The 16,087-nt window shown below is 47.2% G+C and overlaps 1 protein-coding gene across 1 annotated transcript in view; it reads left to right on the forward strand.

Moving 5' to 3' along the window:
- LOC140385245 (brain and acute leukemia cytoplasmic protein-like) overlaps positions 1 to 15,835 on the forward strand; it is a 73,611-nt gene extending 57,776 nt beyond the window's left edge. Inside the window, exon 3 of the mRNA XM_072467171.1 lies at positions 11,324 to 15,835. Within this exon, the coding sequence (XP_072323272.1) occupies positions 11,324 to 11,437 (114 nt within the window). The 3' untranslated portion in view covers positions 11,438 to 15,835. The remainder of the gene's footprint in view (positions 1 to 11,323) is intronic.
- Positions 15,836 to 16,087: the final 252 nt, after the last annotated feature.

Raw genomic sequence — 16,087 nt, forward strand, 5'->3', positions numbered from 1 at the left:
GGTACATTTTATTGATGTCTGCAATTCTTTACTAGTTACAACAGACCACCTGATGGGACCAGAGTAAAGATTTGTTACAGTTAGATCATTTCAGTCAAACAGTCTGGGGCGAAATTCCACAGAGGTTCTCCTAATGATTGCAAAGTCTCCATGGAAATCCCCTATAATATAATATACATGGAGAGAGCAGAACCCTCCCCTCCCGCTGCGGAGCATTTTGTGGCGGAGGCGGAGAATATGCCGGGATGAAAAATGTTGGTTTCCCAACGGTCAAAACTTTCCCGACTGTCACAGCGGGTTAATGAAGCTTGTTTGGAACTGAATGTGCATAAGATGCATGCTAAATAAAACACCAACGGGTGAGGCACGGTGGCACAGTGGTTATCACTGCTGCATCACTGTGCTGAGGTCCCAGGTTCGATCCCGGGCCTGGGGCACTGTCCGTGTGGAGATTGCACATTCTCCCCATGTCTACGTGGGTCTCCCCCGCCCACAACCCAAAGATGTGCAGGATGGGTGGATTGGCCACGCTAAATTGCCACTAAATTGGAAAAAAAATGTAAAACATTTTTTTTAAAAACACCCAACGGACCAGAATATACGGGAGAGTTGCTTAGAGGGTAGGATCACTGCCGTCAATGCTGGAATCTTGGTGGGGGAGGGGTGAACAGAGGGTACAGGTGATAGGAGGGAACTGTGGCAGTGAGAAAGAGGGCAATGGGATGCAGTAGGTTGACAGGGTGAGGTGAGTGTGGCGGGAGTTGTTTTCGTCGGGGTTGCTCACAGGGATAAGAATAAGACGGTGATGGGGGTGGGGTGAGTTGCAGAGGAGGGTAAAAGGTGGTGGACACTGTCCAAAAGATGACGCGCATCATCCTGAGGCACAGGCAGATAAAGACATCAATACCCTTTATGTTCAACAGAAAGATGTCTAGGTGGTAGGAGGATCATCAGGTGGGTGGAGCTGAAGATCAGCTCAACTGGACAACTAATCTATCCTGACAAGGCAAAGGCCTTTCTTCAGGGTCTAGAGGGTAGAGTAGGGAAGGGGAATAGGGTAAGTGAAAGGTTTCTCACACATGGCTTGCCTGAGCCTTGGCAAAGAGCGTCGATCGATGCACAGGCATGATTAAGAGGGACGTAGACATAGCCTTGGTCTGCCTCTGGAAGGAAGGGCAGTGTGCAAAGGCAATAACACAAGGAGAAGCAAGAAAACCCCTGGGGACCTCCATGAAGTGAAATGATTCACATATTTACAAAGGAGCAATAAGTATGTGCAATGATTGTACACCCCATGCTGTGGAGATGCCGGCGTTGGACTGGGGTGGGCACAGTAAGAAGTCTTACAACAGCAGGTTGAAGTCCAACAGGTTTATTTGGAATCACTAGCTTTCGGAGCGTATCTCCTTCATCAGGTGAGGGCAATGGAGTGCAGGTCCGAGTGTGTATCAGGTAGAAATTCTGCATTCTGCTGGACCAAGATCCCCAGGGCTTTCACCGTCCTCCCCGTGAAGGTGTCCATGCACTCACATGCCAGAGCCACATAATCAGAGAGCATGCGGACACACTCCTCCATCTCTCATGCCACACTGCCGAGGGTCTTTGACACTCCTGCCTGATGATCTCCTGCACCTTTTTGATACTCCAATATCTTTTCCATGACAACTTCCAGAGGTTCGTCATATGACTCTAAATTAACAGGGGCCTACTCTCTAGCAGTCCTTAAGGGGCATGGTGGCAGGAAGCTCCACAAAGTCAATATCAGGAACAACAGGAGGGCGTGGTGCCGGTGTAAGCTCCCGTAGCGAGCGTGGAAGTAGGCGAAGAGCCCGGCGATTGCGCCTACGAATGGATCCATCAGGCATGCGAACCAGGAATGAGCGGGGATGCGGACGTCGTCTCCAGGTGCCAGGGCGGGAAGATCAGTTGCCCGTGTGTCATATGCCATCTTCTGGCGAACGCGCTGCTGTTGCATCCTGTGTAGTACTGGAGCATGGTTGGTTGTGGGTACCAGAATGGAAGGCACAGTGGTCCTGAGGGCGCGACCTATCAACAGCTGGGCTGGTGAGAGGCCAGTGGCTAGTGGGGCCGAGCGATAGGCCAGCAGGGCTAGGCAGAAATCCGACCCGGCAGCAGCAGCCTTGCAGAGGAGCCGCTTGGCAATGTGAACGCCCTTCTCCGCCTTTCCATTGGACTGGGGATGCAGAGGGCTGGACGTCACGTGTGTGAAGCCATACGAGGCAGCAAAGGACGACCATTCCTGACTGGCAAAACAGGGCCCATTGTCCCACATGACAGTAATCGGAATGCCGTGGCGAGCGAAGGTGTCTTTGCAGGCCCTTATGACAGCGGACGATGTCAAATCGTGCAGGCGTATGACCTCTGAATAATTTGAAAAGTAATCAATGACGATTACATAGTCCATGCCGAGCGCGTGATAAAGGTCCACACCCACCTTCGCCCAGGGGGACGTCACCAGCTCATGGGGCTGAAACGTCTCAGGAGCCTGCGCCGGTTGAAACCTTTGGCAGGTGGGGCAGTTGAGCACCATATTGGCAATGTCGTCACTGATGCCCGGCCAGTGTATCGCCTCTCGGGCCCTCCGTCTGCACTTCTCAACCCCCATATCGTCTTCGTGTAGTTGGTCGAGGACCAGCTTGTGCATGCTGTGCGGAATCACAATCCGGTCCAGCTTTAGGAGGACACCATCAATGATGGCCAAGTCGTCTCGGACAATGTAGAATTGATGGCACTGTCCTTTGAGCCACCCTCCCGTCATGTGGCGCATCACCCATTGTAGAAGGGGGTCAGCCGCAGTCTCCCGGCGAATACGGGCCAGACTGGAGTCGTCAGCTGGCAGATTTGCCGATGTGAAGGCCACCTGCGCTTCGACCTGACAGACGAACCCCTCCGAATCGGGCGGTGTGCTCACTGCTCTAGATAGGGTATCCGCAATGATAAGGTCCTTACCCGGGGTGTAGACCAGTTGGAAGTCATACCTCCTGAGTTTAAGTAGGATGCGCTGGAGGTGAGGGGTCATCTCGTTCAGGTCCTTATTTATGATGCTGACCAAGGGGCGATGGTCAGTCTCAATGGTAAACTGAGGGAGACCATACACGTAGTCATGGAACCTGTCTATTCCGGTCAGCAAATCCAGGCACTCCTTTTCGATCTGCGCATAGCGCTGTTCTGTGGGGGTCATGGCCCGCGAGGCATAGGCGACCGGGGCCCATGACGCAGTATCATCCCGCTGTAGGAGTACCGCCCCAGTGTCGGACTGGCTGGCATCAGTCGAAATTTTAGTGTCACGAGATGTGTCGAAAAACGCCAATACCGGGGCTGTGGTGAGCTTAATTTTGAGCTCCTCCCATTCCTTCTGGTGTGTGGGAAGCCACTGGAACTCCGTGGACTTCTTGACTAGGTGGCGAAGAGCCGTCGTGTGGGAGGCAAGGTTGGGAATGAACTTCCCCAGGAAGTTGACCATGCCTAGGAAGTGTAGCACTGCTTTCTTGTCTGCCGGCTGTGGCACGGTTGTAATGGCGCTCACATTGTCTGCATCCGGACGGACCCCGGACCGGGATATGTGGTCCCCCAGAAACTTCAGCTCGGTTTGGCCGAAAGAACACTTGGCTCGGTTGAGGCGCAGGCCGTTTTCCCGTATGCGCGCAAAGACGCGCTGGAGACGATAGATGTGCTCCTGTGGTGTGTGTGGTGGACTTGATGATAACGTCAACCACGTAGACGCGCACCCCTTCGATGCCTTCCATCATCTGTTCCATGATCCTGTGAAAGACCTTGGATGCCGAGATGATGCCAAATGGCATTCTGTTGTAGCAGAACCTGCCGAAAGGGGTGTTGAAGGTGCACAGCTTCCTGTTGGACTGGTCCAGTTGGATCTGCCAAAAACCCTTCGAGGCATCCAGTTTTGTGAAGATTTTAGCCCGGGCCATTTCACTCGTGATCTCTTCCCGTTTGGGTATGGGGTAGTGTTCCCTCATTATGTTGTTGTTGAGGTCTTTTGGATCAATGCAGATCCGGAGCTCGCCGGAGGGCTTCTTAACACACACCATGGAGCTGACCCATGGTGTGGGCTCCATGACCCGGGACAGCACCCCTTGGTCCTGGAGATCCTGCAGCTGCTGCTTGAGGCGGTCTTTGAGTGGCGCTGGGACCCTGCGAGGTGCGTGAATGACCGGGGTGGCGTCCGGTTTAAGCCGTATTCTGTAGGTATAGGGCAGTGTGCCCATGCCCTCGAATGCCTCCTGGTTGTGGGCGAGGAGCGATTGGAGCTGTGCCCTGAATTCTGCATCCGGGAAGTCAGATGTGCCTTCTGGAGACAGAGCGTGGACTCGTTGCACGAGGTGGAGAACCTTGCATGCCTGTGCGCCTAACAGGGAGTCCTTTGATGATCTGACTATTTCGAATGAGAGTGTGACCGTGTGCGTGTTGTGTGTCACCTGGAGCTGGCAGGATCCCATAGCCGGGATAACGGTCCCATTGTAGTCGGTCATCTTGCAACAGGATGGCCGAATTGGTGGTCTGACCTTCATGTCGTAGAATGCTGACCATGCTTTGAGGTTGGCGGAGGCGCCAGTGTCCAGACGGAATGTTATCGGTGATCGGTTGACCGTTAGGGTGGCACACCATTCATCACCCGGATTGACAATGTTCACTTGCAACGGCTGGTGGGGCCTGGCTTGAGACATCAGGTTCCCATCAATGACCGCAACACGGAAGGCGTCCTGGTCGTCTGTGTCACTGGTCTGGATATCGTCTGGGCACGACTCATAGTAAGGAGGCTGAATGGTCCGCAAGTCCCTGCGAGGTTGTCGGAGTTGGGGAGCATTGGCAGGTTGAGCTGCTCGACAGCAGGCAGCGTAGTGGCCCATCTTGCCACAGCGGAGGCATTGTCGGTTTCTTGCCGGACATTGCCGCTTTAAATGTGCGGCTCCGCAGTTGCAGCACGTCGTGACGTCATGACGTTCGTTGCGCCACCGCACATGCGCAGTTCGGTCTTGCGGCGAGCGTGCCTGCGCATTATGTCCCACTGTGCCGACGTCTTTTTTGGCGCGCACAAACGCGGGAGGCCCCGGAAAGCGCGCAAAATGGCCGCCCTCGTCCGGGCCGCTGGCCGGGAGGAACTCGATCGCCTGGACCCGTTCGGCCTCGTAGGACACCTGCCTCGCCGGTCCGGCCGCGTAGGACCCCTGCTGCGCCGATTCGGCCACTTGAAACTGGGTATAGCGGCTAGTCGCGTTTTCATGCAGGACACAGGCTTCGATTGCGGAGGCTAGGGTGAGGCCTTTAATTTTTAATAGCTGCTGGCGTAGGGTGCCCGAGGTGACCCCAAAAGCAATCTGGTCCCGAATCATTGAATCGGAGATGGTGTCGTAACCGCAGGACTGTGCGAGGATACGGAGGTGCGTAAGGAAGGATTGGAAGGGCTCATCCTTACCCTGCAGGCGCTTCTGGAAGAGGTACCTCTCGAAACTCTCGTTGACCTCGATGTTGAAGTGTTGGTCGAGTTTGAGAAGGACCGTCTTGTACTTGGTCTTGTCCTCACCTTCTGCGAACACCAGGGAGTTGTAGACATGGATGGCGTGTTGACCTGCCGTGGAGAGGAGGATGGCAATCTTTCTGGTGTCCGAAGCGCTCTCCTTTTCGTTGGCTTCCAGGAAGAGCTGGAAGCGCTGTTTGAACAGCTTCCAATTGACGCTGAGGTTTCCAACGACTTGTAGCGGCTGCGGCGTGCTGACGGTGTCCATGGCGCATGATGGCAGATTCCAGAGGATTCGCAGGTAGGTCCCACAGTTACTCCTGGTACTATGATGTGTTGGGTACTCTGCTACACAGACGAACCAACACCGTTGCGAATGGTACAACTCAGTTTTATTACAAACATTTATTTACAGTGGAAAACTGGTTACTGAGGTTCAATCATAACCCTAGAATCTGTGGACCTATTCCTAATACTATCTTGGAGTGGCACTCAGCACATGGTGGATGTCTGAGAGGCTTGCTGTGAGCTCTGTGCCCTGAGCTGTTTCCTGCTGGAATGCCCGGGAAGTGTTGTGTTCCCTGTTTTGTACTATGTATGCTCTTGCCTGTGATTGGCTGTGGTGTTGTGTGTGTGTTGATTGGTCCGTTGATCTGTCCATCAGTATGTATGTATGTTTGTACCATGATGTTTACCTGAATGTCATGACAGAAACTGGAGACCATCCAGGATGAAGTAGGCCATTTGATTGACACCCCACCCAGCACCCTCAACATTCAGACCTTCCAACACTGACCCATAGAGGCAGCAATGTGTGCTATGTGAAAGGTGCACTGCTGCTGTCTCCAAGGAGGTGTGTTTAGAGAGAAGGTTCACTTGTGCTGGTGGGGTGGATTAAATCATTCCTGCCTTTCCTGTATTGCCTGCGTGATCCTCCTCTACATTCCTCTGGCACCGATCACCATGGCGACCTCCTTCCAGGCCGGTGTGCTGAGTCGGGTGGTCCGCCTGCTCTCATCCCTGGGAAAGAGGATGCTGTCTGTCCTGTCCTCTGCAGCCTGGAGGAGAGTCCGCGGGGTCAGTCTTGGCTGCCTTCCCAAGATTATTAAAAGTAGTAAAAGGACAGATGCCCGTTTACTATTCACATTGTATATTAATAATTTAGAAATGGGGATAGAGAGAAACAGTCTAAAAACAGTACTGGTTTGAACATGTGGCCCTTTTTCCTGTTCCCACAGGTTAATTTAAACTGGTTTCGCGTATTTTTTTAAAGTTCTTTCACAGTATGTGGGTGCCAGCATTTTTATTATGCATCCCTGATTGTCCTTGAGAAGGTGGTGGTGAGCTGCCTTCTCCAACCACTGCAGTCCATTTGGTGTACTCTCAATACGCCCACGAGTGCTGTTAGGAAGCGAGTTCCAGGATTTTCACCCAGCGACAGTGAAGGAAAGGTGATATATTTCCAAGTCAAGGTGGTAATTGGTTTGGAGGGGAATTTGCAGCTGGTGGTGTTCCCATGTATCTGCTGCTATTCTAGATTAACCTTTTCCCACCCATTCACTATCTAATGCACCTTCTCAGATGCCCCATTTCCAGGTTCTCTGCTCCTACCACACAACTCAGACCCTTGACACAAGGATCAGCTTCAGGACTCTTTTCTGCTCTTTCTCCCATATTTGAACGCGTCTCTTGGTGAACAGAACTGGGCACAGTAATCATGCTGTGGTCAGACCAGAGCACTCTGTCTGTCCAGGAAATATAAGCCTCTGAGTGGGAACAAAATCTCCAGGGACAGATGATATTTAGCATTGAGAGAAGCTAGGGAGGAGATTTGTGATCATGATGAAGGAGTCATAGGACACTGGGGTGATTTGAATAAGGTGTAAGTCGGTTAATATTGTGCCCATATTCAAAACATTCTAGGTATACCTAAACCAGATAAACCACGGCAGATTAAGAAGTTTTACCACCACCTTAAGGGCAATTAGGCATGGGTAACACCCACATCCCATAAAAGATTAAAGAAAAGATTATGAAAGCAGACGCAGACTGTTACACATCTAGTAGTCTGACCTCTGTGTAAAATGGAATTCATTATCAGAAATAAAATCAAGGATCATCTCTATTAAAGTAATCCAGTTACCAGCAGTCAACATTGATTCAGAGTTCCTTGAGCTCTTTGAGGAACTGACAAGGACTATGATAAGCTCCATAACGTTTGGTTTGGCATTTGATCAAGGTCCAGATGAAAGGCTACTGATTAAGGTGAAACCTTTGAGGATGATAAGAACAAAAGTAGGTCATTCAGCTCCTTACAGCAATTGTATAGGGCATTAGTGAGGCCACACCTGCAGTATTGTGCACAGTTTTGGTGTCCTTATCTGAGGAAGGATGTTCTTGCTATGGAGGGAGTGCAGCAAAGGTTTACCAGGCTGATTCCTGGGGTGGCAGGACTGTCGTATGAGGAGAGACTAAGTCGGTTCGGATTATTTTCATTGGAGCTTCAAAGATTGAGAGTGGATCTCATAGAAACTTATAAAATTCTAACAGGATTAGACAGGGTAGATTCAGAAAGAATATTCCTGATGGTGGGAGAGTACAGAACTAGGGGTCATAGAACAAAGAAAATTACAGCACAGGAACAGGCCCTTCGGCCCTCCCAGCCTGCGCCGATGGTGGTTTGAGGATTAGGGGTAAACCTTTTAGGACTGAGGTGAAGGGATATTTATTCATCCAGAGTGATGAATTTGTGGAATTCACTACCACAAAAAATAGTTGAGGCCAAAACTTTGTGTAATTTCAAGAAGATATTAGATATACTCTTGGGCTAAAGGGATGAAGGGGCTTGGGGAAAGGCGGGATCATGGTATTGAACTTGATGATCAGCCATGATCATACTGAATGGCAGAGCAGGCTCGAAGGGCTGAATGGCCTCCTTCTGCTTCTATTTTCTATGTATGTTTTCCAGAAATGGATGGCCTTCCTCTGGGAATTTAGCATGACTCGTAGAATGATGAGAGGCGAGGCAAAGTGGAACAAGCTGTTAAAAGAGGGAGGAGGAGGAAGAGTTCTCAGCCAGAGGCCATATCTACTCAGTTTCTTTCAGGAGCAATTCTTACTTCAGCTCCAGCAAGGACCAACACTTGAGACATCTTTGTTTCATTAAGTAGATTGCCACCTGCTGCAACCACAACTCATAAAACAGGGAAAGGACAGCATGACCTGTGGCTGTCAAGGTGACTGTGACTCTTATAAATATCTGTCTCCTTCCAGGCTTCTGTTCGAGATATAAGTGACATTTCATGGTTTACAGCCATTTAAAGGAATGTTACAACATCCTGGGCTACTGCGCGGTAAATTCTAACCCCACAGGCCTCGTAGTTCCAACACAAATGCATTAACCAATATTTTGGATAAAGTTTCTGAGATCTTTGACTGCTCAAATGACTTACAGAGCACCAGATTTGTAAGAGAAACACATCAACTGTTTATTTATAACAACAATAGAGATAAGACATGGGCGGCACAGTGGTCAGCACTGTTGCTTCACTGCACCAGGGTCCCGGGTTCAATTCCTGCTTGGGTCACTGTCTTTGCAGAGCCTGCATGTTCTCCCTGTGTCTGCATGGGTTTCCTTCGGGTGCTCCGGTTTCCTCCCGCAAGTCCTGAAAGACGTGCTTGTTAGGTGAATTGAACATTCTGAATTCTCCCTCTGTGTACCTGAACAGGTGCCGGAGTGTGGCAACTAGGGGATTTTCACAGTAACTTCATTGCAGTGTTAATGTACTTGGGACACTAATAAAGATTATTATCAAGGCATGCAATAATTATACTAGAATAACGGCCAGCTAATCTGCTACTTCCCCCACCCCCCCCCCCTCGCCTTTTACCATCTCATTCTCTTCCTAAGCACACAAATGACATACACACACAGAGGGGGGGAGTAATAAAAGAGGATTAAAGTGAGGTGAAAGATGAATCCCACAGTCTGGGAATTCGGATTGAATATTCCAGTCATTGTTGAAGTTGCTTTTGCAACTGACTGTCTTTCCAGAGTGATTGAGAACCACCGGTTGGATGGCGAATGAGGGTCTTCTGGCTGGAATATTCAATCTGAATTACCAGACTGTGGGATTCCCTCTGGGGAGTCACTTTCACTTTTTTTAACCTGGGCCTTCACTCAGAACATCTGCCTCACGCCTGTGTAATTCATACTTGTTTCCAACTCTACCACAATGTCTCCTAGCTTTACTGAGGAAAAACGAGTTCCCCTCACATGATTTTAAAGAGGGTTCCTTAAACAACTGGCCCTGCCTGCAGCTGTTGCTGGACTGAACTTTTTTGCGGTTCAATCTGATTGTAGAGAGAGAAAGGTCTTTACTTTGAACCTTTAGACAGAGTCCATCAGGTAAGAGAGAGAGATCAGGGCTGTGGCCCTGCAGCTTCATTAAACCAAAATTAAGAACCAGGTGAGACCTTGCTGTTCCTAGGCAGAACATTCCAGGTGTTGCACCACATTTCACGCTGGAGATGACACTTAGTCATTTAATGGGAGAGTTGCAAGTTTTTTTATTTGGGTGCTTTCCACTGAGGGATCTGTCATAGTCGAGTAAAAGTCGGCACCAGCTCAAAAGCTGCATCTCTTTCCATAATTAAAATAAATTCACATTTTTATGCCCATGTCACAAAGCTGTTTGTGAAAGCAGCTGTCATGGTAATGAAGCAAACAAACCCTGCTGTCACCTGCAAAGATTCAGGTCACAAAGAGCCTGAAAAGATATTAAAGAGATAATTTACCAAAAGATAGGCCATCGAATGAATTCTGGGCTGTAATCTTGTTCCGGGAATTAGCTGATGATTTGAAATTTGTGCTTACTCTCTCGATTGCCGGTTTTAACCTGGCTCACTTGTTGTTAAAATAGCTGATCCTTGTAGCGTACTGTTTCTGTTCGGTCACCATGTTTATTGGGGATTTTTACTGGGTGCTCCATCTAAATCGGACCTCATTCTTCCATGCAATTTGGGGTCATATGACATAACGTAGGTTGTTAGACTATCACTTGCAACAGTAATGCTTATACAGGCAGAGCACAAATAACTTGGGCCTCTGCTTCCACAGGTAATCTACCCCACTGGTTCAATCTTCCTGCCTTCCTTCCTTCCAGCCTTCAGACCGCCCTGTACTGTTCCTGCAGTCAACAGGCTGCAGTCAGAAGCTCATTCAGGGTAATAAGGTCCAGCCCTCAATGGCTGAAGCTTCCTACTTGTAGGAACAAGTTTCAACCACTCCTCAACCCTTATATTTTGGTTCTTAAAATCTAATCTCAGGTGAGCACTGTTGCCTCACAGCACCAGGGACCCGGATTTGATTCCAGCCTTGGGTGACCGTCTGTATGGAGTTTGGCTGTTCTCACCCGTGTCTGCGTGGATTTCCTCCGGGTGCTCCGGTTTCCTCCCATAGTCCAAAGATGTGCAGGTTAGGTGGATTGGCCATGATCAATGCACAGGGTCATGGAGATAGGGTGGGGGAGTGGGGCTAGGTCGAGTGCTCTTTCGGACGTTCAGTGCAGGCTCAATGGGCCAAATGGCCTACTAATGTACTGTAGGGATTCTATGCCCTATGTTTCCAAGGTGTTACAAATTTTCAACTAACCATATTCTTGTAACTTGCTCTCAGATCTCCAATTGTTGCAATGAAACTTTTCTGCATTAATATCAAACCCATAAAATGAGTAGGAAGGTGCTTTGGTCAACATTCAGCAATCATTATTTGGCATATTAAATTTGATCATTTTTAATCTTAATAACCTATTTCTGCTTACTTAGAAGAAAAAGCGGGATGCCATCAAAACGCCAGCAAAAGAAGTCAGCATTCATGTCACAAAAAATATCTGTTCAGTTGAGTCAGATGGAAGAAAAATGGAGAACTGTGTGAAGTAAAAAAGCAATTAACCCAGGAGCTGACATGGCAACGAGATCAATACTGTTTGCACTTTACAATAGATCCATTGCCACAAAAAGACTTGAAGAAATGAAATGCTGGAAAAACCTTCAAAGTGAGTGGAAAACAATTATTTCTTTGTGCCTTGAGAACCAACATTTGAAGATTCGTTGAAAATTCGGTGATGCAGACCTTCCTAAATTATTTTTAAGAAAGCAATGTTGAGTGTTAATTATTGTGCCAAAATGTATCTATGATTTTATCTGGAATTCTGAGTGCATACAAGATTTAAGTAACCTGAAATATGCATGTAGGTTTTCCTGTGGGTCTGTTTGAGGATGGAACCAAATGGACAATTTTACACTAATTAAAGAGATTTCAGTTTTCGCTGACTAACAAAGGCTGGTTTTAGATCTATTTAAAAGGTTTTTGATCAGCTCTGTCCAGGTTTTTGTCATTACATTTTGAAAGATGAAGTGAATTTTTAGAGGGCTCACTCCATTTTGATTGAAACTGCCTGAGAGAAATGCTTACCACATAATTTTTTTCTCTTCCTCTCCCTCTATACCCTGCTCTCTGGAGAAGTGTTCTATCTGGCTCACCTTCCAAATTTCATATTTGGTAGAAAATGATTCATCCATATTTTCCTCTTTTGCACCAGCGGTTACCACTTGCAGCCCCAAGTTTCACACATGAGTGGAATTAAAGAGCTTTGCGCGGCTAGTGTTATGGCTGCAGAGTGAAAGCAGGATTCAGTCCAACTCTCCCGGTCACAGCATTCTGCTCTGCCCCATTCTTCCAAAGGATAACCCATTTGAGATACGTGACTCACCCATTGTATGGCAGACCAGGGAAATGTACGACAACCATGAAAATTCGGACTAATGTAGGCTTATTTCCCTTCAGAGCAAAATCTGAGCAAAAGGACCAGTGGGCTGGCTTTATTCCTTAGCAATCGGAGAAAAGTTCACCCACTGGTCTTCTTATTGGAGGATCGGAAGTGGAGGGGTGGCGGGGGTGTGGGGATGGGGGTGGGGGGGAGGTACAGGTACAGGTCAAATGTACAGCAGCTCAAATGTGAACTATTCTTGTAACATGTTCTGTCTTTGAGTGCACTTTTTTAATGCGGAGATGTGTTACGATACAGAGTAAATTTGAATCTCTTTATTCCGTCATAAAATATTGACTAAAATATTCCGTTGCATATTTAATGCAGTCATACCAAATTCATACCAACCTTTAGTTTCATATATTTCATAGATGGAATTAATTACATGCTTGAGCCAAATTGTGTTCACCCCTCAATCCTTCTGAATCCCGAACGCCTTGATTTTGAAATGTTTGTGCGTTGTGTTCAAATCCCACCACGGCCTGGTCCCGCCCTAGCTCTGCCACCTCCTCCAGGCCTACAAACCTCTACAATCCTCTACAAACTCTTCATTCCTCCAATTCTAGCCTCTTGTGCATCCCCAACCTCCTTCACCCCACCATTAGTCACTGTGCCTCATCTGTCTAGGCTCTAAACTGTGTAATTTCCTCCGATTGCACTTCCTTTAAGAAGCCCCTTCAATTACCTCTTTAACTCAGCTTTTGGTCATCTGTCTTAATGTTTCCTTCTGTAGCTCAGTAGCAATTTGTTTCTAATTGTGCTCCTGGAATATTTCACTCTATCAAAGGCACTTTGTCAATGCAAGTTGTTAATACCTTGTGGGAGTATTTAACTCTTTGCCCCATTTCCTCTCTGCAACCCGGCATCCCATAAATTAATCCAATGGAGAACTACATGATGGTTGTCTTCAAATTATATCTTTTATATGCATGTATTGAAAGTATTTTCCTTGTTAAAATACTCCTCTTTTCTCTAGAAAGAGTTGCTTCAAGTTGAGCTATTGTGCCTAGCGAATCACCTGCCCATCATTAGCTCTCCCTCAAATGTATGGACATGAAAATACAAAAGAATTAGAATATGGAAATAAATGATTCAGACCAATTAGTCCATGTCATGTTTACCCTGCACGTAAGCAAGTCATCCTCGATATGATTACATGCCCTCCTCCCAAATCCCTTCATTCATTTATCCCTTTTCCCTTGGTCCCCCTATTCAATCTAATCGTGAATGTTTCTGCCTCAGCCACGAACCAAGGAACTGAATTCCACAGTACCACAATTTGATGGCAAGATGTTTCTATTTCTCTCGGTTCTAGATCTGTTACTCTGAATCTTTCTTCTGTAGCCGCTTATTCTTGACTCTCAACTACTGGAAACAGTTTGGTTCTGTCCACCCTAATTTAAACACTTCTCTCAAATTGCACCCCAATCCGTTCTGATGCAAACAGCCCCGGTTTTCCAAGTCTCTCCACAGATTCCCAGAATTTATCACCAGCCTGTTCAACCATTACTGCCAAGCCCAGTTCTGTCCTCGTCAAACATCTATACTTGTAAAGGTTTGCAGTAGGAATACTGGAGGCAACAATCAAGATTAGGAACTCTAGCTGCATTTTTGGCTTGCCTTGCACAGAGACCTGGGACACATTTTAGCACCCTGCATAGCACAGGGATCAAACGTGAGCCCTTGTTGCTCCAAATGGCTCAGTTCTAAGTAAGAGAAGATATATAATAACCAAGAGATAGGTAATTCAGGTATTCATTGAAAACCATTGAACAAATGTCCATTTTCTTTAAAAGTTAAAGGTTTACAAAGTTGAAGGAGCAGAATAATCCACTCGAAATCAGCCAAACCAACACAAAACAAAATCAGGGGATCAAGCATGAATGCCATCTAGCACAAATCAAATTTCCGCAATCTTTTGCGCTGGTTCAAAATGTACTGGAAGCCGGCTGCAAAACTGGCCACCTCCTGGATTGAATTAACCACCACGTCAAGCTTCCGCTAATGTTACCCATTTCCAGGCTTCCCAGGATGCTCAATTAAAATTAAGATTCTTCTTGAGGCGTAAGGGCATATGAGCACCTTGTCAAATCTTTTAACTGTTAAAAAATTGACTTATGAAGGAACTGACTACTGTCCTCTAATGAAACAAATTAGTTCTATATCATTATTTAAAGTTATTTTCAAATATTATCATTGAAAATTGGGTTACTAGCAGGTGATAGGCAGGATGGTTATTAAATCGCTTATTTTTCATGATAAATCCATTTTCATCTATATTATTTAAACTGCACCCAGGTTACCACTCTGAGATATATCAAGGAATATTTTTAATGCAAGGGAAAAAATAATTGCATTCTAAACGATTGCACTGGTTCATGGAATGTTTTACATTTGTCTTGATGCAAATTAGTTTGAGTGGCAACTTGAACCATAAATCAATTGTGAGCACCGTATGCAGCTGAAATGCTGATTGTGCTCAAAGCAGAAACGCTGCTCTCAACAGGTTTTATCATTTTGAATTTATTATAAATTAGATCTACATAGATCAACAACGTAGATCCTCATCATGGTCATCAAATACATCCACAATATACACAAATGTGGTGCCCGTCGATGTAAGCACTCAACTTTGCAAACACCCTTTGATAATGAATAGACAGCATTTAATTTTATACAGAAGTGGAGCCTGTCAAGTTCTTCAATGGTTATTTTGGCGCCATTTCCTTGGAGATGATTCTTAAATGCCAACTTGTAAACACTGTAGAGAAAATATTTTGTTCAAGTCATCGGTATTCATTTTTTATTATTAGCAAGTAGTTTGCAATTTTCAGAGCATCAGGGTCGCTATATATATGGTAGATATGCAAGATATACCTTGCATATCTACCATCCACCCATAGAATCTCAGTTTCCATCGCTCCTCCCTCACCGCCCCATCCACATGTGCCTTATATGCTATGATCTCTCCTCTGATCACCGCCTTCAGCGCCACCCACAAAGTCGAGGGCAAGACTATCCCGTTATTGTTATGTTCTACATACTCCCATATGGCCCTCGAAATCCCCACACAGAACCCCAAGTCCGACAGCAGCCCTACGTCTAACTGCCACCCACTACAACGCTCTTGGCTGACCTCCAGCCACAGGTCCGCCCAATGTGTAACATGATCTGAAATAACCACCGCTAAGTTTTCAACCTTCTTCACCCCAGCGAGAAGAGTCCGAAACATAATAAAATAATCAAACCTCGGATTCACTTTGTGTACCGAGGGAAAAAATTAGAACTTAGTGGTCCCTCCCAGGCTTCATACGTTCCAGGTGACTTACCTTGTCGGGCCTCTCACTGCTCCCCCCCACCCCTCAACCTCGAGTCAGCCAACACCACCATGATGCGTCATACCTTCACCACCAGTTCTGAAGCCCCAGGCCCACATAAGATGGCTACCTGCCCCACCCAACGGGTGAGACAAAGGAAATAGCATGGTCACTGTAAGCTCCCTACCCCTCCGCCCCCCCCCCCCCCCCCACACCCCCATTCCTCCTCCCTCCCTCCCCAAGCTGGAAGACTGACTGACGCCTCAGCTAACCTTGCCCCACCCCCCCACCAAACAAATATTCTAGATTCATCGAGTCTCGCTAAACTGGACCAACAAGTCACAGGCCCTCCCCCACACCACTCCTATTAATGAGCCTACCCCTTAGTGTTAACAAGGTATTCCCCCCAAACCAAGGAGTTTCACTGAATTTCAAAAATAGAG

This window comes from Scyliorhinus torazame, chromosome 11, assembly GCF_047496885.1.
Source record: "Scyliorhinus torazame isolate Kashiwa2021f chromosome 11, sScyTor2.1, whole genome shotgun sequence".
Taxonomy (NCBI): Eukaryota; Metazoa; Chordata; class Chondrichthyes; order Carcharhiniformes; family Scyliorhinidae; genus Scyliorhinus; species Scyliorhinus torazame.